Below are 26,614 nucleotides of genomic sequence, written 5' to 3'. Positions count from 1 at the left end.
TATATTTAAATAAAAGTACTCCTTTCTATAACTGAAATCTCGATTATAATGTAAATTGTAGTTGACAATAAAGAAATTGATTGATAACAAAGTTAACTCGGGCATCAAATAATCAACCAAAAAAAAAAAACAGAAAAGACATTCCTATCTTTCTGACAAAAAACAAAATGCACCACAAATATACATGAGTCTACTATATGAAATTTTCACTTTCTTAATAACTGACTTTATTGATCTCACATTGGAGAACTTTACTCTGCATTGGACCCATCTGTGCAGGGAGCAGTGTGTTGTCAAAGGTCTTGCTCAGGAACCCAGACTGCAGGCTGTGGGGTTTGAACAGGGTATTTGCAACCTTCTCAGAACACAAGCACACTGCTCTAACCACTAGGCCAACACTCACCTTGTCAAATCAGATCAACTTTCATATCCAGAGGCGTAGCCAGAAATTTTTTATAAGGGTGGCCAGGCAATAACAAATGTACACTGAGGGGTGGCCAAAAGTGGATAGGCACCAGAACCTTAGGGTCAAGCCAAAGATAAAACAAACTATACTTTCCTACAGCCTGTGCTAAGAAATAGACATACCGGTATATTTAAACGTCCGTGCTTTCTAGTTAAAAGGTATAGTGGATAAAATTCTTTCAGGTTTGAGTTCTGGGGCAAACATCTTTTCCATTGTCATTACTTCCCTACTTTTATCGATAATCATTCTGCCTAAAATTTATATTTACAACTACTAATATCTAAATAAATTGATTATTAAGTTTTTATTAAAATAGTTATTTATCTATGATTTCACAGAAGACTCCTAGATGACTTACACATAATTTTCTCTTTACCCCATTTAACACAAAATCTAATTCTGAAAAGAGCATGAATTCTGTTAATGTTAGTATATTGATGTGTATAATTAACCACAGTGTCGTCAAGAAATTATGAATACTTGAATAATAAAATTATTTATTAATAAAATTATTATTATGAATAATAAAAATGGTAAGTAATATATGAAAAATTAAAATGATTATTCCACTTGAGAGTATTGCTGCTGCCAAAGTCTGTATTAGAGGGAAAAAATGGTAGGGTGGCTAATGATTGGCTAAGGGGGGCCATGGCCACCCCTGGCTCCCATCTAGCTCCGGCCCTGTTTATATCTAATCCAATGTTTTATCTTGAAAGAATAGACCTGTTTATTTTTACAAAGAAGAGAAGCACGCAGTTTTTCCTAAAGTCTTTATTTTAGGAAAACACGAAATAAAATAAGAATCCAACAAATATTTGCTATAATTGTTTAATATAGCTTGAATTAACCTAATTGGATCAATATATTATTAATGACAATACTTAAATATTTTATTAAGAATGCAAATCAATCAATTTTTGCATAATTACAATTTTAATCTGCACCATTCAATCATGGAACCTGAAACCTGATTGGTTAATCAGCGCAGCAGTATTACTATAATCCAATCACCTTGTCTCTATAAAAGGGGATTATTTAGGCCACTTAGCTATGAAATGATTTCCATGCTTCTATCACATGATTTAAAACTTGTTTCCACAATATATTTTATTCAACACATGGTATTATAAATATGTCTGTTCAATTAGCACTTTAACTCTCATTGAATTTATACTGGACCCTTATATATGAAGAGATCACTATGCTGGATTTCCCAAGAAGCTGGTCTCTAATTAAATGGTGAGGCGGGTCGACCCCTTCGGTCCAAAATAGCACCTGTACCCTGCTCAAAAAAATACTTTAAACACCCTCCCCTGCAGACTTACAGCAAAGCCAGGCTGCGGCTAATGAATGCTAGCAGGGCAGTGCTGTGGAAAGCAAAAACAGAGATAAATATCAGAAGTTTGTGGTAGTTGAGCCTCTCGGTGACATGAATGAAAGGATTCTGCTCAGTTTTGGATCTTTGTGGTGCTGCTCGGGCTGAATCGCGTTGATTTTTACAGCAGGACTGGATCGGAGCCTGTAGACAGCTGTTGGGAAGCACACATGTTGTTCTGGCAGTCATACACCGAAAACTTCCGGGCTCCGCTGCAGAGACATGGCGGCGGAGACGGCAGCAGCTACACACGGTAAGGTTATCATCAACCTGACTCTGCACTGCTCATATTTTTGTTGACAGTAACTAGTTTGTTAATATAAAGTTTCTCTGAAAGTCAAACACAGTGATGTGTTAGTCGAAACGATCCGATTCAACGAACCAGTTCCCTTATGTGAACCATGAAAGCTGGTCCGGATCACATGTTCACATTCACGAACTTGTTTGTATGCTGTAAATCAACTGCATTTTACTTATAAGAAGTTGATGAACTTTTATGATTGCTTTCTATTTATTTATCAAGTTTTATAAAATTGTTAATTAAATTAATGGACTTTTTTTTTATTAGTTGGTTTAGTCTATGAATTCCCAAACCAGTTTGTTTGGGATAGTTATGCTGATGACACACATTTGTCTTGAGGTAAATTTAAATAAAAGATTAAAAAAAAAATGCACACAAAAAAATAAATCATCTTTTATGCTTTATTTAAATAACGTTTCTACAATTGATTTCTGCATACCTCCTTAGTACTGCACAAATCAGGATATGGAGTTAGCTGAATATAACCAGCTATCCTGTTGATATCAAGCAAAAAATTGCATGCAAGGGCAAACCATAAAAAAAAAAAAATCTGGTTTAAAAATTATAAGAAAGCTGGATTTGCAGCTAGAGCAAGGCAGAGTCCTCGAAGAGTGAAGGACAGTTAGGGTACACTTCTATGTTACAATGTTCAGAAAATAGGTTTGTGTGTAAAGTACAACGCGTAAAAACATACACAAAACCTGGTTTATTGTTTAAATTTAGTTATGTGCCTCCAGGAATCAACTCTTTACAAACGGAGCAAAATAGCTCGGATCCCTTAAAAGTACACGGAATTCCCATCAGGAATGTAACACAATGACGGAAGCTGGGGAGCCTCTGATAGGCTAAGCCTTCTGCAGTGGGCACAAGCTACGGCCAGTGATTGGCTAGTTTCCGTGCTGGCATCGTTCCTGGGGCTGCTGGTGTTGGTGACCCAGCAAGACAGTGAGACTGTACGCTGTGGGAGCCATGTTGATGCCTGTTTTTGTGTCAAACGGTACACTTTGGATGGTTAAAGGACTGCCTCTGATAGACTGGAAGCCAGAGCGGTGATTTCCCAACCGCTATGAGAAGAGAGTACCTCGCTGGGATGGTACAGAGCGCCCTCGAGGAGAACTGGTTTTAATTCACCGGGCAGCTGATTCAAAGCAAATGAAGTTGATGCTAGTTAGCTTGGTAGCAACAGCTGTGCAGACGCTGCGTGGGATGCAGTTTCTGGATTCTTACGATATTCTTCCTCAGTTTGTTGCCTTTTGCTGAGCGGACGTCAACCCGGCAATTGGGACTCGCTTCTTAAACCGCTCCTTTAGCGCTGTTGATTTTTTATATATAAAAGATGGCTTTGTAAAGCTAGCTAACGTTAGCATGCTGACAACCAGTCCGCATCTTTCGTCACGACTGTTTGTTAGCTGATGGGGTTCTAACTTGGTGTCTCTCTAGGGCTGTTTGCCACTAGTTTGAGGGAGGAAAATAGCTTAAATAAGCCAAATAGAATTATGGTGGTGAATTCCGTCTCCGGACAAAACTACCTGTTCGCCTCCCCAGCCTGCCGATGAGCAGCTAACGGGTTTAGCAGCAGAACTTTGCTCCAGCGGGTGTCTCACAAGCTGCAGAGCCCTCTTTTTTTCTCCCCCTCCTTAACCGAGCCCTTACCCGAAGCAAGCTGGCGGCCCTTCGAGTAGAAGCCGAGGACAAGGAGCTGGGGCCCATGGCCTGGGTGCTGAAGATGGACGATGCCACTATCGAGTCGGGGCTGGTGCACGATTTCGATGCTAGCTTGTCTGGCATCGGGCAGGAGCTCGGGGCTGGAGCTTACAGCATGAGGTTAGAGACGGACGCTGCTTTCGGGCAAAAACACACACTTTCTTCATGTTTGCACGTTAAAGATGTTCGCGCGAGAGCTGGGTTATAATCCCCTTTGTAGTGTGTTGTAAATGTTCTTTGTTTTCAGGTTTGCAGTACAACAGTCACAGCAGGGTGCCACGATCGGGGTCAAACATTAGACCCACGAGACTGTAAATGGAAAAATACCGTTTCATATTGTGTGTATGTTGGGGGAGTAAACACGTCAGATCAGTTGATCCTGTTCCCTACACAATGTGTTGCTACAACATATATACAAACTTGCTCTCAATGAGGAAGTGCATAGAAAAATGACGTAGCTGTTTATCTCTATCTTGAAACAAAAGGTTTTCCTGCTCACATCTTAGTCTGCTGTTGACACACTCACTGTGTCTTGGATTACAGGAGAGAGTAATGAATGTAGAACACAAGTTTGTGTAAGCAAGGGAGGTACTTATTGTGAACTTTACCTATTTATTGATCTGTGCAGTAATGATTAATTCATTCTGCGCTCTTATGTAAAACCTAGACATGATGGGTTCAAGGTATGTGAACCTTGAATGAAAATAACGTAGTATTTGCTTAAAAGAAACTAAATGAATGGATGGATGGGTACACTTGAATTCAGAAAGTTGGTTAAAGAAAATGTAACTGTGAAAAATATCCCAAAACTAGGATGTTCTAGAGTTAACTGTCATATAGGGATGCAGCTAAAGACTATTTTGCCCATCGATTAATCTGTCGATCCTTTTTTTTTTAAGATTAACAGCCAGATTGCGAAAGTTTCCTTAAAGATTTTACACAGAATTTAAACCAGTTAAAGCTTAATCTGTGCCCTTAACTTCTGGATAGACCATATATAAATGGACAAATGTTTTTCAATTTGAGTGCAAAATGTTTTGTTAAATTTATTTTTGATTAGTTTCAGATCCGTCGCTCCTACCAGCATGTTCTTTAATTAGTCATTTTTATGCAGATACAATTGAGTAACATTTTGTCCTTTTTCAAATTCCTACAGATATGTTGTTCACCGTATTTTAAAGTGCTTAATCTTAAAAATACATTACCTCAATGTAGGGTTGTCACGATACTAAACTTTTCAACTCGATACCGATACTAAGTAAAATATTCGATGCTCGATACCCTTTTCGATACCACAAGAATAAAAACAAAGACTCTAAAATTCAACAGAAATATTTTAATTACTAAAAAAATACAAGAAATAAAAAAAAAACAATAAGAATAATATTTTGAGGTTGTATGCTGTGCACAATATTAAGCAAGCTTGATAAAGAACTTACAAAATTAAAATTAAGTTTTCCTTCCTTGGCTATGTTTTGCAGACATAACAATGACACTGGCCAAACCAGTTAAAAAACAAAAATAATTCTCAGCAGCTGCACCTGTTACAAAAAAAGTCTGAAACTGAAAAATGCACAGAATTATTTAATCACACAGTGTTCAGAAAGTGCATTGTCCTCTATTCTGCACTTTAGATGGCTGTATCGATACTTGGGTTAGGGTTAGGGTTAAAATGAGTATTGTATCCGGATACATCGTTTCAGTATCGATAATTTTTTGAGTATCGATATTTTTGACAACCCTACCTCAACTAAATTGATTAGTTTGCACTTGTTTAGATTAGTTACATATGACTTGTGATATTACTTTAACATGTGTTGATTTCCTGCATGGTTTCACCTAAAGTTAATTGGGTTTCTTTTGGTCAGGGTCATCTGCCATATTTCATAGGTCAATTAGCTAGAATGAAACATAGATGCCGAAAATGAAAAAAAAAAAAAAAAAAAAAAGTTTGAAGAAAGTATTAAGATCTTATATTTTCTTTGCCTGTTTATCTTATTAATATACTGGATGCGTGGGTATGTTTATTTGAATCATTGGGGAAAGTTTTCCCTTTCCTTATATATAGATATTTATAAAATTATTTAGGAGATAAAATGCATATGTTGGTAATTATTTTTTGGCTGTGTGTTAGTTAACTGGAATGAGTCTCCAATTAAAAATTACACAACATCAGGTCAATTTGGCTAAAGCCCTCTTGAGGGTCATCATAAAACCTATTCCTTATAATGTCCAGGTGTTTAACTAGCATTTGTTTGCCAAACGTTTTGCAAACATAACATTGGATAATAAAAAATATGATAACTTAAGATTTAACTTAAATAAACTAATAATAAAATTATAGGTTCCTGTTATGTAGTTATTTAGTGAACTGTGCTAACTGTTTGTATAGGGCCTCCATTTAGCTGCATGAGACATGCCACTCTTGGTTTCCAAAAAATAGTTTTAAAACAACTGTCTGCTGGGGTAATCCAATGACAACTCATGAATCAATGTTCTGCAACATTTAGATGCATCCCGGCCTAGGAACATATGAATCAAATGGCTGATTTATCTCTTCCAACATGTCATCGGGTTCTGCTGATCCTCGGTAATGATCCATTGGTTTGATTTAAAGGGTGCTACAGCAGAGCTGTGTTGGAACAATTGTAAAGTTGTTGGGTGATGGATGGACAAAGTGTTTGGATTTGCTTTTTTTTGTTTTCTTCTTAGTGCTTGCTAAAAGCAAGGGACTTGTATTGTAGCCTTCTTTCAGCCAGCTAGCTTTGCAGCTATCTAAATTCAGCCTGGTTCATTCTGGTGTCCCATTAAAATGAGTTGCAACGATTTAAAAGAGCATGACCTATATTAGCTTGTTTTCTTTTTTTGTTTAAAGCTATAGCTTTATAAACCCTCTGTGTTCATTAATACCAATAACTGGCCCATGTCTAGACAAGAGTACAATTTGTAAGTTACTAAGAGTTTTTGTCTATTTAACCTGCCATTTGCTAGAAGCATAAAATGCATCATGTTCCTAACTCTCTCGATTGTTGAAAGCATCCTAATCCCTTTGAATTTGCATCAGTATACGGGGTCCATCAGATGTTAGTCGGCTGTAGATTTCTTAGCCTATATGCTCGTATTCAGTTTCGCTCTGAAATGCTTCACACATTGCCAGTAGTTTTTGCACTGTCCCCCTTTCTTCAAATTCTGTAATTTGGATTTTTAAATATTTGCAGAGCCCAATACCAGAGCTCTGTTTGCTTTAACAACATCATCAGCACTGATTTTTTTTTTCTTTTATTCTTCTTCCATAAAGTCCTTTCTACAAGCAAGTATTAAATGTATACATTTATATCACAAAATGCAATTGGTGTTCAGTAAAAGGTCAGAAAAGAAAGTCGTTAAAAACAATAAATTGAGTTTAACAGGACAGATTGAATTCTGAAAATGCATGCAAAGGGTTTTAAAAGGGCCCATGAAGTAGGGTTGTCAAAAGTATCGAAACTCAAAAAAGTATCGATACTGAAATGTTGTATCCGGATACAATACTCGTTTTTAAAAGTATCGATACAGTGCCGTCACCAGTGGCACCTGAGCAGTCATTCATCTAAAGTGCAGAATAGAGGACAATGCACTTTTAGAACACTGTGTGATGGAATAATTCTGTGCTCTTTTCAGTTTCAGACTTTTTTTTTTGTAAGAGGTGCAGCTGCTGAGAATTATTTTTGTTTCTTAACTGGTTTGGCTAGTGTCATTGTTATGTGTGCAAAGCATAGCCAAGGAAGGAACACTTAATTTGAATTTTATAAGTTTTTTTTATCAAGCTTGCTTAATATTATGCACAGCATACAAGCTTTATTGTGTTTATTTATTGTATTTTATTTATTAATGAAAATATTTCTGTTGAATTTTGGAGTCTTTGTTTTTATCCTTGTGGTATCGAAAATGGTATCGAGTATCGAATATTTTCCTTAGTATCGGTATCGAGTTGAAAAGTTTAGTATCGTGACAACCCTACCATGAAGGTGCAAACTTTCCTGCTTTTCAAGAGATATTTACTCTTAAATCTATTATAGAAATGGACTGAACTCATCAGGCCCATTTTCACCCATCTTTTGCTGCAATACTGGGACTGATACAGATTAATGTTGGAATGTCTGCAGCTGGAATGGTCACTGCACCAGATCTTGGTTATGAAATCATTTATTTTGTGGTGGTCAGCATGGACGGTCCATCTGCATAGACTTCTTTCACATCTTTTTTAGATAGACCCTAGCAGACATTGTAGTGAAGCACCTGTTCCCTTACTAGGGTTTCACTATGTCTGCCCTGCGTTATCTAAGAGGTCAGTGGGATGGGGGGTGATATTTCGCTGTGCGGGGCAAGACCTCCAGGGATGAGCATGTGTTTATCAGCAGCCACTTTGCTCCTTCTGCCTGCTTATCTGTGTGTGACGTAGGCGTGTGCCAGTCGTCCATGAGTGCAAGTGAGTTCAACGGTGCTGAATTCATGGTATGCATGCAAGTGAATTAGTGAAAACAGAGAGTGTGCTATCTGTGATGCTGGGCTGGGTTTGAACCCGGTAGCTGGTGGGAACAAAATGTCTTCATGTTTTGTTTTTTGTTTTCCTGGATCACACTCTTCAGGTTTCAGGAGGCCGGTATAGGTCATGGTGTGATGGTATGGATGGCTCAGGGTTACAATAGAATAGATTGCAGAGACAGTTTTTCAAAGGAAAGGGGAACAAACTAGACATTCCTGCAGGCTGTTTCGCTCATGACTCACAATAACATTCTTATAAAATGACACCTTCTGCAGTGTAGGGCTTTGTTTTTCTTCATGCTTGCTTGTTTTTAAGTGCAAACAGACCCCCCATTTGACACCCCATCAGTGTTTGTCAGGGATTAAGGAGGACTGGTGATGACGTGTGAGGGGTAACATGTGAGCAGATGCATCCATCTCTAGGCGTTTCTGATCATTCATCAAGGTGAAGCCTCATGCATGTATAATAGGAGACCATTGATCAACGAAACCGCTTTATCACCTCTAAAATAGGCTCATTTGTTTAATAATTTAAGGCGGAGTTAATCCATGACAAATGTTCTTGGAGATAAGAATCGAGGGGGATCTTGTTTTGAAAAATTGAGGCAGTGTTTTTTTTTTTTTTTTTTCCAGATGTTCGTGATACGTGGCAATAAAGATAATTGTTACAGAATGACTTAAAAAGATTGAAGAGTTGAGCTGAGCTACATTTAGGACATTTTTTGGTCTTTAATGAAGTTCTTCAGATATCTTCTTGATTGTGGCATTTTCTAAATCATACTGTCTCTGTCTTTCAGTGATGTGCTGGCTCTGCCCATCTTTAAGCAGGAGGACTCCAACCTTCCACCTGAAAGCAAGACCAAAAATCCTCCATTCCAGTATGTGCTGTGTGCTGCCACCTCGCCTGCTGTCAAGCTGCACGACGAGACGCTTACTTATTTAAATCAAGGTAACGGTCAAAGTGCAATCAAAATAATTATCCTGGTTTGTTTCATTCAACTAAGCCCCTGTAAGCTTCCTGCAAACTTGCAACTCTAACTTTTGGACTCAACTATATTAATTGGATTTATTCGTATTAAATCAATTGATTTAGGAGACATTTTTGGCTTTTACAAGTTTTGCTTTATTGTGATCTGTTGTTTTTTTGGATGTCGGGGTCGTTCAGATTTCTATATGATGAGAGTCTGAAGTTCCCCACATGAGTGACAGAAGTCATGATCTCACACATGTCATGCTGTGTTTACAGAAGTCAATATGAACAGGTGTAACTGCCTAACACAGGTGGGCGAGTGTTGGGTTAGTTTTTGCAGTATTACTACTCAATATGCTCAGTGCAAAAAAGACGAGCTGTCAGGATTGGCTTATTTTAAGTAACAGCCTCTAGGATGTGGTTTATTTGATGGTACAGGTGCTGGTCATAAAATTAGAATATCATGAAAAAGTAGATTGATTTCAGTAATTCCATTTAAAAAGTGAAACTTGTATATTATATTCATACATTACATACAAACTCATATATTTCAGATGTTTATTTTGTTTAATTTTGATGATTACAAATGACAACAAATGAAAATCTCAAATTCATCATATCAGAAAATTAGAATATTGTGAAAAGGTTCAAAATTGATGGCCCCTGGTGCCACACTCTAATCAGCTAATTAACTCAAACCACCTGCAAAAGCCTTTAAATGGTCTTTCAGTCTAGTTCTATAGGCTACACAATCATGGGGAAGACTGCTGACTTGACAGTTGTCCAAAAGACGACCATCGACACCTTGCACAAGGAGGGCAAGACACAAAAGGTCATCGCTAAAGAGGCTGGCTGTTCACAGAGCTCAGTGTCCAAGCACATTAATAGAGAGGCGAAGGGAAGGAAAAGATGTGGTCGAAAAAAGTGTACAAGCAAGAGAGATAACCGCACCCTGGAAAGGATTGTGAAACAAAACCCATTCAAAAATGTGGGGGGGATTCACAAAGAGTGGACTGCAGCTGGAGTGAGTGCTTCAAGAACCACCACACACAGACGTATGAAAGACATGGGTTTCTGCTGTCGCATTCCTTGTGTCAAGCCACTCTTGAACCACAGACAGCGTCAGAAGCGTCTTGCCTGGGCTAAAGAGAAACAGGACTGGACTGCTGGTGAGTGGTCCAAAGTCATGTTCTCTGATGAAAGTAAATTTTGCATTTCCTTTGGAAATCAAGGTCCCAGAGTCTGGAGGAAAAGAAGAGAGGCACTTCATCCACGTTGCTTGAAGTCCAGTGTAAAGTTTCCACAGTCAGTGATGGTTTGGGGTGCCATGTCATCTGCTGGTGTTGGTCCATTGTGTTTTCTGAGGTCCAGGGTCAACGCAGCCACATACCAGGAAGTTTTAGAGCACTTCATGCTTCCTGCAGCTGACCAACTTTTTGGAGATGCAGATTTCATTTTCCAACAGGACTTGGCACCTGCACACAGTGCCAAAGCTACCAGTACCTGGTTGAAGGACCATGGTATCCCTGTTCTTAATTGGCCAGCAAACTCTCCTGACCTTAACCCCATAGAAAATCTATGGGGTATTGTGAAGAAGAAGATGCAATACACCAGACCCAACAATTCAGAAGAGCTAAAAGCCACTATTAGAGCAACCTGGGCTATCATAACACCTGAGCAGTGCCACAGACTGATCGACTCCATGCCACGCCGCATTGCTGCAGTAATACAGGCCAAAGGAGGCCCAACTAAATACTGAGTGCTGTACATGCTCATACTTTTCATGTTCATACTTTTCAGTTGGCCAACATTTCTATAAATCCTTTGTTTTTATTGGTCTTCAGTAATATTCTAATTTTCTGATATGATGAATTTGAGATTTTCATTTGTTGTCATTTGTAATCATCAAAATTAAACAAAATAAACATCTGAAATATATGAGTTTGTATGTAATGTATGAATATAATATACAAGTTTCACTTTTTAAATGGAATTACTGAAATCAATCTACTTTTTCATGATATTCTAATTTTATGACCAGCACCTGTATGTGTTAGCATAATAAAATAGAAGGTAGAGGTAAGATTCCAACATTATCAATAAGTGGTTTCCATATCACTTATTTATATAAAAACTTTTATCTTAGTTTAGGGTCTTAGTTTGCTATGAACTCAGAACAGAAAGCATGAACGCATCAACTTCATTGCATGTTTTCCCAGCATCATGCACCCATAGTCTAGCGCCATTGGTGACATATGCAGTGTCTGGGTTGTTCATTGTTTATGTTTGCTCTTGGCGCCTCCAACTCCTTCTGTTAGTAATTAAGTCATTTTTTTCCACCATTCAGTAATGTAAATGTTCCATAAAATGCATCCATTCAGACATATGACAAATGCACATCTGATTTTAGGTCGCATGTCAAATGGTACTTGTTTTTTTTGTTTTCTGTTCTTGATTTATTAAAAATAAGTTTTTAAAAATTAAGTTCTAATATTTATCTCCCTTGAATGAATGTTAGAATTCTAGATTTTTTATATGTTTTTAAAGTAGCGTGTTCTGGTTAACGGTCCAGGAATTCTGAATATGTATTTTTGTGTCAGACCATCTGAAGGAACATAAGAAAAAACAGTTGCTTTCAAAAGACTTGACAAAAAAAATAGCCGTAAGTTTTGTATCAATTAATGCAGAAATAAAAAGCAATTATAAAGAAGCCATGCATCTGTTGCTGAACAACAATGATTCATTTTAGTGATCACGTAATTATCAGTTAAGTACAGGAAGATAAATAAATGCTATCACTACTACAACCAGAAATAATTACTTATAAGTAATAAATAACTGTTTCCTGAATGAATAATATGTGAATATAAACAACTAAAGAAAACGTAAACTTAAAAACAAACATCAATAAATGTAAAACAAAACTTTAAAATATTCATTTCATTTTATAAACTCCCGCCTTTAGTGTTTCTTACAGTTAAAAACTAAATCTTTTGTATCACAGCATTTTATTTTAAAAACTGTTAAACCAAACATAAGGATCCGCTTTCAAGTTATTGTCCCAGTGAAGATTGAGAATATGCTCAGAGATGCACCTATAACCGGCGTGTTTTTGTTTTTATTTTGAAGATTGCTAAAACATCCCATGTGTCGTATAAAGCTCTAATCACCTTATCAGTCAGACCCCTATGATCACTGTGAACCAAACAATGTAAATAATGGGTTTAATGGTAACCATTGTTCAGCTGACTGTATGGCTGTATGTTCAGCCCTTTGTCTCAAATGTAAACATTGTCTAAACCTTACCTCATAATCCAAGAGTCTATTTTCAGCCATCCTGCATTTTTGTTCTTCATTTTCTGATCTGTTCAGATCTCTTTCCCTTTGTTTTTAAATCTCAGTTATGTATATGTTACAGCATCCCTTGGTGTTTGATTTTTGTCATAATTTGAAGTAATATTGCTGATATCTGGATCAACCAGGATATTCTTATTAACCTATGCACTGAGTAGCTTGCAGTTTACCTCAACTTTCTCTCATTTAGGCCAGTCTTATGAGATCCGTATGTTGGACAACAGAAAGACGGGGGAGCTGCCAGAGCTCAACAACAAGATGGTGAAGGTAAGAGCCGTTAAAACTTGATTACAAACATCTGCTCCTCGCGCCTTGTGCTCTTCATACCTAATCCGCACGTGTTTGTACGCAGAGCACAGTACGGGTAGTGTTTCACGACCGGCGGCTGCAGTATTCGGAGCACCAGCAGCTGGAGGGCTGGAGGTGGAATCGTCCTGGGGACCGTCTCCTTGACATCGGTAATGAAGGAAACATGCTCACAAACGTTTACTCTCTACTGTCCCTTGTGTTAGCGTGTGACGTGCAGCTTAAATATCTCTGCGTCTGAAACAGATATCCCCATGTCAGTGGGCATTGTTGAGCCCAAGACTCACCCCTCCCAGCTCAACGCTGCAGAGTTTCTATGGGACATGAACAAAAGAACTTCTGTTTTCGTGCAGGTAACAAAAAAACATCCCCCTGTGCATCAACCATGCTTGCTCTTTTTTTGCTAACACCGGCGCCACAGTATTTCCACATCAAACATATTTTGATGAAGCTGTCCTCCATTCTGTCTGCAGGTGCACTGCATCAGCACAGAGTTCACTCCCAGGAAGCATGGCGGAGAGAAGGGCGTCCCCTTCAGGATCCAGATCGACACCTTCACCCAGGGAGGCGGTGGAGAGTACACAGAGCACCTCCACTCCGCTTCTTGTCAAATTAAAGTCTTCAAGGTACACAGTCAGGCTCTCTGCGTAGCCTTTGAACCTCTCCTTTATCATAGTTGTTGTTGTTTTAACAAGTCTTCTCCTTGTTCAGCCAAAGGGGGCCGACCGTAAGCAGAAGACTGACAGGGAGAAGATGGAGAAGCGTACCCCTCAGGAGAGGGAGAAATACCAACCTTCCTATGATACCACTATCCTATCAGAGGTCAGCATGTTTCTACTACGAACTAACAGGCTTTTTTTGAGACTTCTGCAAACTTTAAAATATTGTAATTTTTAGTCTAGTTTCCATTAGTTGAAAACATTAGTTTCTCCTCTAAATGAACATCCATCAAAATACTGTAAGCAATAATCTCTAGCGGCTATAATTTAATGAGCAGAACTCCCGTTCATTTGAAGCCGTCCTCTTCTCAATGTGTGGATTTTACTCCACTGTTACATCACAGTTTTTCTCGTTAAGTTGCCATCTAAACTTCTTTGGTGGGGGCTCCAGAGCAGAATCAGGTTGTATGTTTTATTGATAGAAATACACTAAACCATACTAGCTTTCATGTCCCTGCAGTAAGTGAAATTCTCATCCTATTACTGTAACTATGGTGCACTGTTATTAAGAAACTTTACACCTCTGCTCTCCAACGGGTACCCATCCTCTTATATAATGTGTAGGTTCCCTCTGGAGTGGCTGTAACCACTTCCTGCAACTATGAGAGCAGTCTGGTTTGTGCTTTGAGGTTGTTTGCGGTGACGCAAAAACAGGCTTATGTAGTCAGGTTTTGCATCCTTCTCTGGTACTTCACACCTTTTACTATAGTAACAAACAGCCCTGCACTATAAACATACCCTAAAATAGAGCACACTATCACATTATTGAAAATGACAATCAGATTCCACCTCCTACTAATATAAGGGCTTTTCTTTATTTCCTTGCAAGCCTTGTAAACTTGAAAGAATTTATTTTGTCTTAGTGTTCATTTATAGCTTTCTATGTTTACTTATACAATAGAGGTTTTTTAAGCACGCTTGTTTAAAGGCAATTTTTTTTTGTCTGAAATGGATTTGGTAAATAGGCTTTGCATGAGATCCTTAAGCTCATTCTAGGATTATTTTTCTAGCTTTTTAATTTTCGGTTCATCCAGAGATTAATCTAACAGTTAGAGGATGTTATTTTTCTCATCTTATTACTAAGGCCACTTTAATAATTTCTCAGTTTAAGAAATGTGTGTAAAGAGTATTAAGAATCCCGTTGCTTATTCTATTCAACAGGTTTGTGCCCAAAAAAAGATAATTCAATCATATTTGAAAATATATCTAAAACAATAAAGTCATAAAGTCTGCAGACATTCTGTAACACAACCAACACATTTAGCTTTATTATTCCATGATTGGGATTAATATAAGCCAACTTTTGCACCTTTTTTCTTTTCTCATGTGTGAAGCTAAACTATTGTGACGATCAACAACTTTGCACGAGAGCAAATGTAATTTGACTAATTAGAGCCCAGTGTGACGAGTGTACTGAGGGAAACGGCTGTAGTCACATCCAGCCAGGGCAGACTCTGTCCTTTCCTCCCTTCCTCATAACCTTTGCTTTCATCCTTTTGGCTTTGGCTTGATCAGAATACATCCACTTGTAGCTTCTCTACCTCCCGTTTCTTACTTCCATCCCTTCACGTTTTGCAGCATCAACAGTACGAACGCTATCAAGGAAAAAGGAGCTGTGGATTGTTGTCCTGAATCCGGATAGCTTACAGCCTTAAGATTATTATAAATGGACATGCACATGATTGATGCTAGTCAAAGTGGGACTACAGCCTTCTAGAAATTTACAGCAATAAACAAAAGTAAGACAAATGAAGCTCTTCGTTATAAAGAAAGCACAGGTGGGCACACAGAGCACACTTGAAGTGATGTATTTTTTTTAAGCTCTATAAAGGGAGACATGCCTGTATGTCTTGTCACGCAAAGAATTGTGGGTAAGGGTTTAGCTCCTGGTGGCAGCTAGGAATAGCATGAGGTCCCTATGCTAAATGAATTGTTGGCAGGAAGCCTCCTGTTTTCTAGTCCTAGCCCCTTCCTTACTGCCAGCTTCATTCCAGTAGTACCTATGGGTGACTGCTGAAGAACCCTTACTAATTTATTTTGTTCTCCTCTTGTCCCTCATTGTGACCTTTCCTCTTTCTTTACTTCTCTTCCCTGTTTATTTTAGCTCTATTTCCTTGTAACCCTTCTTCTGCATTCTCTTTTCCTTTTTTCTATGCGTCCTTGTGCACCTTTGGGTCCTCCTTCCTTTTCATTTCATTCTTTCCTTTATCGCAGTTATCTGACCTGTGTCCATTTTTTCGGTTCCTCCCTTCTTTCTCACTTTTTCTTTCTTGATAAAAGAATGCTAATGTACACACCTTTATGTTTTCGAGTTTTAAAACAAAGTGCTTCTGTCTTTCTTTCTTGATCTTGCCCTGTCTTCCTTCCTCCATGTCCATTCCTCTTTATTTTCTCTTTCTTCATTGTTTCCTTTCCTCTGTCCTTCCTGTTGGCCTTTTTTTTCATTTTCATCCTGGTGTCCTTTTATTTCATTCTTTTAATTTGTTCATGTCCTTTTTATTTTCACTTATTTCAAGATAGTTTTTTTTGTATCACTTCCCTTTCCCTCCTTCATGCCCTTTCTTATTTCTTTTGTCCTTCATTTTACTTCCTGCCTTTAATTTCTTTCTGTTCTGTCTTTCCTTCCAGTCTGATTTAAATCAGTGGAAATGACTCATCATTTTAATGTAGAAAGTTTATTTTTTAAACACATGGAGAGAAAAAAGCTTTTAGAACCTGAGAATAGAGGTCAGGTCTCAGAGCTCGTATTTTGGTTCGTAGTGAGAAGTCCTGGATCTGTGTGTCTATGTGAGTCACTGGCTGCTAACCTCTGCTGTGTGTCTCTGTGTAGACGAGGCTTGAGCCCATCATTGAAGATTCGGGCGACCATGAGCTGAAAAAGTCCAGCAAGCGGACACTTCCCGCTGATTGTGGTGACTCCTTGGCCAAGAGAGGCAGTGTAAGCAGCCTGCTCTCCTCCCCCCCTTTCCTTCTGGTCACACCATCCACAGTCTGTCTACATTTTAGACTCCTAGACATTCAGCCGACGTAAAGGGGACGGTAGAACACTAAATATTTGTGATTAGGAAGATTGGAGCTGATGCAAAGATACATTCCTGGTATTTATTGACTTCTCCATAGGTTTTGCATATAGGTGCAATAAAGATTTTTTCTCTTTATCATTAGTTTGTCTGCAATCACTGCATTATTTATGGACATGTGTGTGTCTGCTCAGTGCTCCCCATGGCCAGACGCCGCCTACACCAGCACCAACCAGGCAGCTAACCCTTCCTTCTCCTCCACCCCTCTCTCCACCTACACCACCTCCTCTGTGCTGGACAGGTAATTCATTTGCATTCTGTGATTAGTTAGATTCATGCCCTTATTAAAATGTCATTTATTCTGTTAGCGGTGTTGATTGTTGTTTTTGTCATTTTCCAGTGACTCATCCTCCCCCAATCACCAGGTGGATCCTGGTGGCCACAGCAACTCAGAGGTTAGTATCTAATTACATGTCTGCTTCAATTGGAAGAGTATTGTCTTTACTTGACTGATTTTTATCCCAATTGGACATTTTTAAGTTTCTATATGTTAAGATATCAGTCAGATTTCCGGGGATTTATTAGATTAGATTAAATGAGCTTTATTGATCTCACAGCGGAGAAATTCACTGGTCACATATTGGCATAGTAATTAAAGAAGGTGCAAACAAGGAGGAAAAGGTGCATTAAGAATAAACAATATATACAGTATATCAAGATAAATAAGGATTATAATCCGAATAATAAGGATTATTAAAACAAAGAACAGAGTTCTTCAACAGTTAGAACAGTCACTGCTTTACAAAGCTACTCCACTTAATGTCATTCAGGAAATATAATCTCTGTTATATTGATATGATTTTTTCTTTCTTTCTTGGCAACAATTTATTTACCAAAGGAAAGTCCAAATAATAAATCAGTTCAGTTGAGGTTATTCTTGATTGTACTTCAACAGATATAGAGAAATGTCCCAGGCTGCATCTCAAAGCAAACAGTCATCCTTGGTCTGTTTGCGCCTATCCAAAAATACATGGAGCACCCAGAGATTGATTTTAGTTACTTAATAAAGCCCCCAACACTCTGAAGATATTTTTTATGTGGATATTTCGTTCAGTTCCGCTATTAACAAGATAAAAATTACACCAAATGTTATGTGTAAATTTCATAAAAATAAATAACTATAATAATAACAAATAAAAGGCACGATATTAACAACAGATAACAGACGGAGTGACGCATGCGGCTCACATGATCTAAGGCATGGCTGTTGAATGCACTAATGAATTCTCCAACACATGCAAATATCAGCCGTAACAAGGAAAAAAAACAATCGACCAAAAATACCAGCCGGGTGATGAACTGGTCGATCCCTAATAGCAGTGAAATGCTATGCATCTTGCAGTTATTTAAAGATTGTTTTGATAAAACAAATTGAGTTGTAAGAAATAAACTATCATTTCTTGTGTGTTTGCAGCAGTTGAGCCCCACTGCCTCCATACAGGACACGCAGAAGTGGCTGTTGAAGAACCGCTTCAGCTCCTACACTAGACTCTTCTCTCATTTCTCAGGTTCGTACAGCTTTGGCTTCAGTCATCTGGAAATAATTGATAACAGGCTTCCTTTTTGGGGTGATTTTTAATCGACTAAGGATTGCTTTAAGAGGAAAATGCTTCTTTGACATATAGAGCAACTTTTAGATGAACACATTGCTATACTTGCACCTGGTGCATGAGTTCAAATCGAGCACTTTTGTTCCATTGATGCTAGCATTTTAGAGCTACATGGAAAAGGTACTTCTTTAAGTCCTAATATTGTAATCTAGGTCTTCTTTGTAAATAGCAGGACCATTAGAAATTATGTTATGGAGCAAAAGTTTACAAATACCTACCCTGTTCTGCCACAGGTTCTGATTTATTGAAGTTGACCCGGGAGGACCTGGTCCAGATTTGTGGGCCAGCAGATGGGATCAGACTCTTCAATGCACTCAAATCCAGGTGGGTCTATATTTGCTTGTTTATTGAGCTTGCTGAAGCACGCTTGCAGTCTGTGTGTAGGAAAAACTCAAAAGAGGGATTATATCGTTATTGCATGTTTTTGTTGTTACCGTGAGCTAAACTGCCTGTGGCAGAGTGTGAGTGTGTTAACTGACCTCTCTTAATGCAGGTCAGTGCGTCCCAGATTGACAGTGTACGTCTGTCAGGAGTCTCCTCAGGGGAGCCCTCTGCTGGAGAGACACTGCACAATTGAAAATGGAGAACACCAGAGCTCTGCTAGTTTACATGGTGAAGAAACCATTTCTTTCCTGATAGTAGTGAAATACTGATGTTTAACTTTTCGCACCAGTCTTTGACGCCATCCTCGCTCTGTCTCTACAGTGTACCACGCTCTGTATTTAGAGGAGCTCACAGCTGCAGAGCTCATCCGTAAGATTGCATCTGTGTGTGGCATTCCTTTGGGAAGGATCCACCAAGTGTACAGGCAGGGTCCTACAGGCATTCACATCCTGCTAAGTGACCAGGTATGAGCATACAGGCATATTTTTATTTAACCACGACTAACTGGATCCAACCATCTCATAACAGAGACGTTTTAATCTTATTATAGTGCATGAGTTTGAGTTATTCATTCTGCTGGTCAGGTTTAGTGTATTGGAAACATTCAAACCCATCCTTACAAATTGAATTTCTGTTTTGAGAATTTTATATAATCCATAAAAGATGTATGATTTTAGTGATTTGTCTTTGGGGTGAAAATATATAAATCTTTGGTTGAAAAATGTTATTTAACCCTCCTTTACTTTAATACTCCTTGTATTAAAATCAGAGGTAGGCAGAATACCTAAACGTGCCATGGTAAGAGTAACACTAGTCTAACATGGTTTTAGGCTAATAAGAGTAAAGAATTACAATCCGAGAAAAAGTAGGTAATAAGCCTACTCAATTATTGAGATCATCAAAATACTTAATATGATAATAAAATAATTATCAGACAAGCAAAGATAAGACATTCTGTACATATACTGATATTGTAAAGACTAAAGCCCTGAACACAAAGAACACGATTTTACATCAGATGCGATAGAAAATTGTGTCTTAAGAGGTGGCATTTAGCTCTCATTGACAGTGAATGGTGATGATCACCCGTGGCCCCGTTTTCTGCAAGGGGACTTCCATAGCTCTGACTGAGAGAGACCCCAGATCTATATTGTTGGACTATGCAGCAACTGCGACGATATCATGGGTCCGACAGGAAGGGAGTCCCGGTTACAAAGTAAAACACATCCACTTCGGGGAAAATAGAAAGTGAAATCTCTTTTCAGACTGACAGCTGTCTCAGCATTCACCGCGGCAGCAACAGCTTTCAGGGGATTGCTCAGACTAATTTGGTTAAAAGTTCACTTTTCTGTTGCTGCTGTTTTACATAAAAATGTTAAGGTCCGTTCAGGCGATTACATTATACCTTAAGCTTCACTTTATGGCCCGTTTATCTATTTAGTGCGTAATTTAATAATAGGTTCCGATGTTGAGAGGAAAGTAGCAACCAGCGGACCTCTGAAGATAACCACATCCAGGCCTTACCTTAGCCCATCTGCAGCAGCCCTCTCAGCATTGTTTTTTGTGAAAAGCTGCCAGCTCTGATGCGTTTTTTATTTTGTTTGTTTTTTTTATTTGGTAAAATATTCCTTTTGTTTGTCTGTGTTAATCATTATTCCTCAACTAAATGGGGCGGAAATGTTATGATTTATTATTACCTAGAGAATGTTCGTAACAGGTGGTGAAAAGCAGGTCCGTGCGTCTGGTGATTTCATGAGTACACTTTTGTTTCAATTTACACATATGTCCTGTATGCTCCTGTCCATACTTCCTCCATTCTTAACAAGAACGTACTCGATTAGAACATGAGTCCATACTTCCATAAACCCAAAGTAAATTTCAAGTTTTTTAACTACACTGCATCCAACAGTCTTTGTAGTTACTCAGGAAGCGCTGTAAATATTTCAATTCAGTTTGTTTATATAGCACCACTTCACAACAAAGGTCACCTAAAGGCACTTTACAGAGACTATTCAATCAGATCATGCAGCCGGATTGCTTCAAAGTTGTTTTTCTCTGGGAATGTGTGGCAGCCAAACTGGAAAAGACCAGATGAAGCTACTATGATGAGAAAGATCATAGAGTTCAAGGTTGAAATGACAAATACTGCAGAATGAGAGAATAGAGAGTATGATGAAAAATGTTTCTTATGTCCTCCAGCAGTCTAAGCTTATAGCAGCTTAACAATAAAAGATAGCTCGGGACAACATGAGCCCCTCTAACTATAAGCTCTTCTAACCTTGGACAATAAAAGTAGAGTTCATTAAATTATTTAATTGAGTTCTAAAAATTGAATAAAGCTTGCATTTCTTATATCTACATTGTAAAACATGCATTGGTTCTATCATGTTTAGCCAAAGTAAGCATGTCATTGTGGAAGGTTCAAAAAGCCACATGCTGCTCCAAAGCCAAAGGCTACAGATCCCTGGCTTAGACAAATACTTACTATTGTCAGAATGGTCTAGTTAAAGTCCAGATCCAAATGATGCTTTCTTACCATTCTTAAGAGTTTTGACTTTCAGTAATTGTCTATGGGGGAACCAGATGTTAATACAAAGCTTATGTAAAAAATTATATCAACCTTGCATAATTTTCTCCTCCTAAAAAGTTGTAGGCTGCCCCTCTCTTAGTCTGTCACATAAACCTAAGTAGAATAACTTTTAGTTTGTGATCAATGCTTTCTCAAGGCTCTGTGGCAGAACTGACCCAGAGTTCAAATAAAAATACACATTTAAGCCACAAATCTGCTGTTGTGGTCCAAGCAGAGCTGTTGTTGTCCCACTGAGCTGTGGGCATTAATCCAGATAAATTTATTATCATAGTTATTTTTAATTTATCATATAAATAAGTACAAATTAATGTTTAAAAGCTCCAGAAATTGGTGAATTTTTCCAGTTTTTTTGTTTTTTTACTTTCTCTTCCTTTTGTTCCCATTGGAGATTTGATTAATTCCAGTGGCATGATTAAATGCAGTTACTGTGGGATGTTTAGTGATAATCACACCTGTTAGTGTAATTGGTGTCCTGAAGGAACCAGTTTTAGTTTACATGGGTTTTTTTAAGAACAGTATTTGTGACTGTGGAGCTATCATTGCTGTGGCATGTAGTCACAGCCTTAGTTACCCAAGAAAGACTGCAAAAAAATTTGTGAAGAGTTTTTTGTTTTGTTTTTTTCCCTTATCCTGACTTTTATGGTTGTCACATTACTACCTAGTTCCACTTATAATCTCACTATTGACACAAATAGCTGGTCAATCTAGCCCATGCCAGCCTTATAGCACTTCAAAAAACCAAAGGGACCAAATTGCTGCACAAAAGCAAAAACAGGAAATGCACTCCAAAGAACATGAGGTGGATTAGTTATACCGGTAACTAAACTTGGTCAAAAATTTGATATAAGTTGAATTCTGTCTAGATCTTGTGCTTATTTGAAATTATTAAGTTGACAGCCAGGTTAAACAGAGCTCAGTTAGAGCAGTTATGAACTTTCTGTTTTTGGATTCAGGCAATAAAATAACCACACATCTCTCTGATTTGCTATCCATAATAATAATAATCACTGCTGTTATCCCATTACCAGATTTTCTTGGATTTCTCTAACATTGCCTCACTTGGAAATCGTATTTACAGAATATTGGCACACATTAAAGTCAAGTTTCACATTTGATGCATTTTTATTTTTCCTTTTAGATGGTTTACAACTTGTCTGACGAGAGCTGTTTTTTGATCAGCACCGTCAAAGGTAAACACATGCTTTAGTAATAAAACAGCTTCTGGTAGCAATCCACATCGTCTGTATTTGAGGATTTACTGTTCTTCTCTTACAGATGAGTTGGGCGAAGGAATTCATCTAATCTTGAAGTAGTGAGGAGCACAGATGGCGTCACTAATACTCCACGCTCTGCTATGAAACAGAAGCCTCCTTCTGTCGCTCTGCATCCTCCCCGTCTCTCTTTAACGATCACTCGATGGAGCGCAGTGACTGCGCTAAAGCCAAGTAAATGTTAGAATCTGACATGGGTGTGACCTCTGTTTCATATTGAAAACATTATTAAATGAAGGAGATCAGTTACAACGTAGAGATTGGGGAGGATTTGAGATCAGGGGGGTATTTGACATTGTTCTGTGTATTTTGATTTATTTTTTTTATATATATATATAAATATATATGGTTTCTGTGTGGAAATGGGAGGGTGCAGGCTCCAAGGGAGAGGGGTGGATGGTGCTTTGGCATGCAAGAGACAGCAGGAAGTAAAAAAGTCACCTTATTGCTTGTTGCCCTTCCTATACAACCAGCGTTAGGCCAGTATTTGATGAAACTGTACTGCTGAACAGCATGCAATCCATACCAAGTTGCTTGAAAAAGAAACTTACTCTGCTTACTTAACATTGTTTGACGGGGATGTCTTAATTAACCTTTCTCTAATTGGCTGAGCGTGTTAACTCAGAATATTCAGGGTAAATGGGTGGAAGTGCTCTCATCTTTTGGCTTTTTTTGTTAAATAATTTTATGAGCTAATATCACATAGTCTCACACTTTGTGATATAAGCTTACAGCCATATATCTGTCTGCATAACGTCTCTTTTAAGCTCAGCTAACATACGTCCATATGGCCTGTGCTTTTACAGCTTTTAGTTAATCCTTTGAGTCAGCTCTTTCTGTTGCTCTTATTGAATTTACCCTTTCTGGTGCCATACGGGCTCATTAGCTTAGCTTTTTATTCCAAAATATACACAGAGTACATTAACGTCATTATTTGACTCCTCTGTTTTTATTAAAACACTGGTTTACAGAATTCTGGAGAAATGAATTGGAAATTGGTAGATAAAACCCCTCTGTGATGCTGTCCAATGGAGCATTAGTGCCTATCCCGGAAAAAGGAAAAAAACATACTTTATAGTGGACCAAATAGGCAATGACTGATAATCGTGCTCTGAGAGGAAATAAACCACAGTGAACTTTGAATTTGTGCAAATGTTAGGAGTTTAAACTGGTTAAGAAGTAGGGGGAGTTAAACAGCTAAATTTACACTGGTGCCTAAACCTTTATGCATCAGGTGATTAACAAATCATTGAATAATTAGTTTAGGTAATTGATTTGAAAAGATAAAGCTTCATACAGACCATTAAACAGTTATCTTTTTTTTTTCTCTCTTCCCACCCCATTTGAAATTTTTTCTTTTTTTTTATGACCAAAAATCAAGCTTCTCAGAAAACTGAAGTATTACACAAGACCAATGTTTGTTTTTTTCATCCCCACCAAGTTCAGAAATGTTGAGGCCTATGCAGTCAGGTTCAAATCTTGATGGTAATACCCTCTGTGAGGAGGGTAAGCTGCAATAGGTCACTGCTTTAAAAGCTGACTATTCAGAGGGCCGCATCCGGACGTGTTCATGGAAAGTTTAGTGGAAGAAAGAGAGGAGGGGTTGTTGAAGTTAGACCAGTTGATTCAGATCATCACTATTGAACCTTTCTGACCCATAACCAACTTAGTTCCTGTTCCTTACCACCTTTTCACCTTATTTTAACAACTAAATTAAATGCAGCATCTTCTTTAACATAATAAAGGACTTTGGACCACTAAGCAATCAGACCTTTTCTTCCTACATCTAGAGAAATTGCCTCTGCCATATCTGGTTTAAGAGAAGCTTAATCAGAGGAATGGGAATATTGGCCTTCATCTCCAGGTTACATCTTTTGGAAGCAACTCTTAGAAGCGAGTCTAGCTGCAGTCAACATCTTAAAAAATGTCTCAACTCTCGATTAAGCATGGCTTCACAATATTCTCAAGAATGTACTTTTGCACTTTAAGTATTTTTTTTTTCTTCCACTCAACTTTTTATAAATACGCGTAACCACGGCTCTACAATTAGCCAACTTCTTTAGGGTTTCAATGACTTGGTTGTGTGGACCATAAAATGGCCATAACATTAAACTTGTGTATTCAACCCCCTACTTTTTTTTTTTTTTTTTTTTTTTTTTTTTTTTTTTTTTTTTGGGTCTAATGTTGTATTCTGAGAATTTCAAATTTATGGTTTCAGTGGATGTAAGCCTTGTTTATCAGAGTTGGAATATGTCTCTGTTTAATGAATCGGAGTTTCACTTTATGATTTCTGGCTGAAATGTTCTCCATGATTGATTTTTCTAAATGTCTCAGATGCTCCTGTGTGCAGCAGGACAGTGGTAATATGCCACTTTTTGATTACAAAATAAAAGGTTGGTGGTGTACCCTAGCACAGAACATACAGGTCATGTGTTTAGAGTGGCCTTACTGAAAAGTGAAAGAAAACCTTGCGACTCTGGAGGCTCTGCTTTGCTTCCAGTTTGATCCGTTTTGGCATTTTTGAAGAGGTTTACATGTGAAGGTGTCAGAATGTGTGTGTGCATGTGTATCCTTTTGTTCATTATGTCTGAAACTTTTTTTTTTCTGTTGGTAAAAGAAGTTGTGTTTAGCTTGCTACGTAGTGAAGAAGAGCATGTGGATATTTGAGAGACCCATAAAATTTGTCACTGAGTGTATCCCCTTTCTTTCCCCCTCGTTATTTTTCCATACATTAGAGACCAAGCCTGCACTGAAGAAAATCACAAACTTCTAGCTCGATGTGTAGTCAGTAGTCCTACACCCCTTCCCCCTCCACATCCTTTTCTAACTAGGTCAGAAAGAGATCGCCAAAACTCTTAAGGCTTTGAAAGCAGCTGTTTGTGTCTTGACATGCACCAGAGCCAAGACTGTAGCTCTTGAGGTGTTTATATAGACATGAGTGCTACGGCAGAGAAACCTGTGTTAATCTGACTAATTAGAATAAAGATGGCTGTAAAAAGAATGGAAAATTTAGTCTACAGAAGGCATTACCGTGAGGTCTGCCATCTGTGTGAGCACGAGCCAGAAAGAGGTGACCACTGTTAACCTGATGCTTCTCATGTGCACAGTATCATATGCTGGAGATGTACAAAACCACATGTGCTGGGAATAAATAATTTCATAACTTTGTTCTGTGTCCTGACTGTTTTTGATCAAGAACAATGCTTAGATCAAGGTCTTTGTTTAGTATTAATGCAGAAAAGGAATTTGATTGTGTTAATTGGAACTTTATCAAGTGTTGGAACCTTTTGGTTTCAATAATAAATCAGTGTAATTCATTAAAATTATATCAAAATCCTCCTGAAAGAATAAGAATAATGGTAATTTAACAAAATATTACTGCAGAGATCGACTAGGCGGGGATGCTATTCATCACCATTTATTTTTGCCATATTTATAGAACCTTAAGCACAGGCCATCGGACAAAAAGAAAAAAAATTAAAGTTAGGAGTCTTTGCCTACCTCCAAGAAATCACATCATTCCCTAATCTGATAATTACTCAATCTTTATAACTACTACTCAGGATATAATCAATGTATCTAAAGCCCAGATCTTAGCCGTTGATTATAAACCATCAAGGGAGATTTAAATAAAGTATAAGTTGTATATTTCGGTGTTTTTATCAAAAAACGTTTTATTTTATACAGTGCAAATTATGAAAAGCTAAAACAAGAGGTTCGGAAAGATATGAGATATTCTACCTTACCATTGGATTTAAATTCAAGAATTGATATAGTCAAATTAAATATAGTGCCCAGATTCCTGTACATTTTCATCCCTGACGATAAATATGCCTCCAGATCAGCTCATAAACTGGGATAGAATGATTTCACGTTTGTGTGGGAGGGAAAAAAAACCAGGGTCAGATACTAAACTCTTCAGTTCCAAAGGAAAAGGCGGTATGGGTATCCCAAATTTGA

General features: G+C 37.9%; 1 protein-coding gene across 4 annotated transcripts; it reads left to right on the top strand.

Moving 5' to 3' along the window:
- The first annotated feature begins 1,782 nt into the window (after positions 1–1,782).
- ubp1 (upstream binding protein 1) lies at positions 1,783–23,696 on the top strand. Of its 4 annotated transcripts, none has more exons than XM_038288771.1 (16): positions 1,783–2,094; positions 9,168–9,319; positions 12,885–12,961; positions 13,047–13,152; positions 13,247–13,353; positions 13,474–13,626; positions 13,712–13,822; positions 16,550–16,657; positions 16,934–17,040; positions 17,140–17,194; positions 18,214–18,307; positions 18,643–18,733; positions 18,903–19,021; positions 19,115–19,257; positions 22,522–22,573; positions 22,659–23,696. In XM_038288771.1, exons 1-16 carry the CDS (start codon positions 2,012–2,014, stop codon positions 22,694–22,696), a joined length of 1,596 nt encoding a protein of 531 aa, XP_038144699.1. In that variant the 5' UTR covers positions 1,783–2,011; the 3' UTR covers positions 22,697–23,696. The 4 variants fall into 4 exon arrangements, with proteins under 4 accessions (XP_038144699.1, XP_038144698.1, XP_038144701.1 ...); XM_038288770.1 differs by lacking the exon at positions 1,783–2,094 and adding an exon at positions 3,034–3,966 and having other exon boundaries at positions 18,217–18,307; XM_038288769.1 differs by lacking the exon at positions 1,783–2,094 and adding an exon at positions 3,036–3,966.
- The last annotated feature ends 2,918 nt before the right edge of the window (positions 23,697–26,614 follow it).

Source organism: Cyprinodon tularosa, unplaced genomic scaffold, assembly GCF_016077235.1.
Source record: "Cyprinodon tularosa strain WSP-4 unplaced genomic scaffold, ASM1607723v1 ctg26, whole genome shotgun sequence".
Taxonomy (NCBI): Eukaryota; Metazoa; Chordata; class Actinopteri; order Cyprinodontiformes; family Cyprinodontidae; genus Cyprinodon; species Cyprinodon tularosa.
The sequence above is the reverse complement of the archived record's forward strand: the minus strand, read 5'-3'. Positions and strand labels throughout refer to the sequence as shown.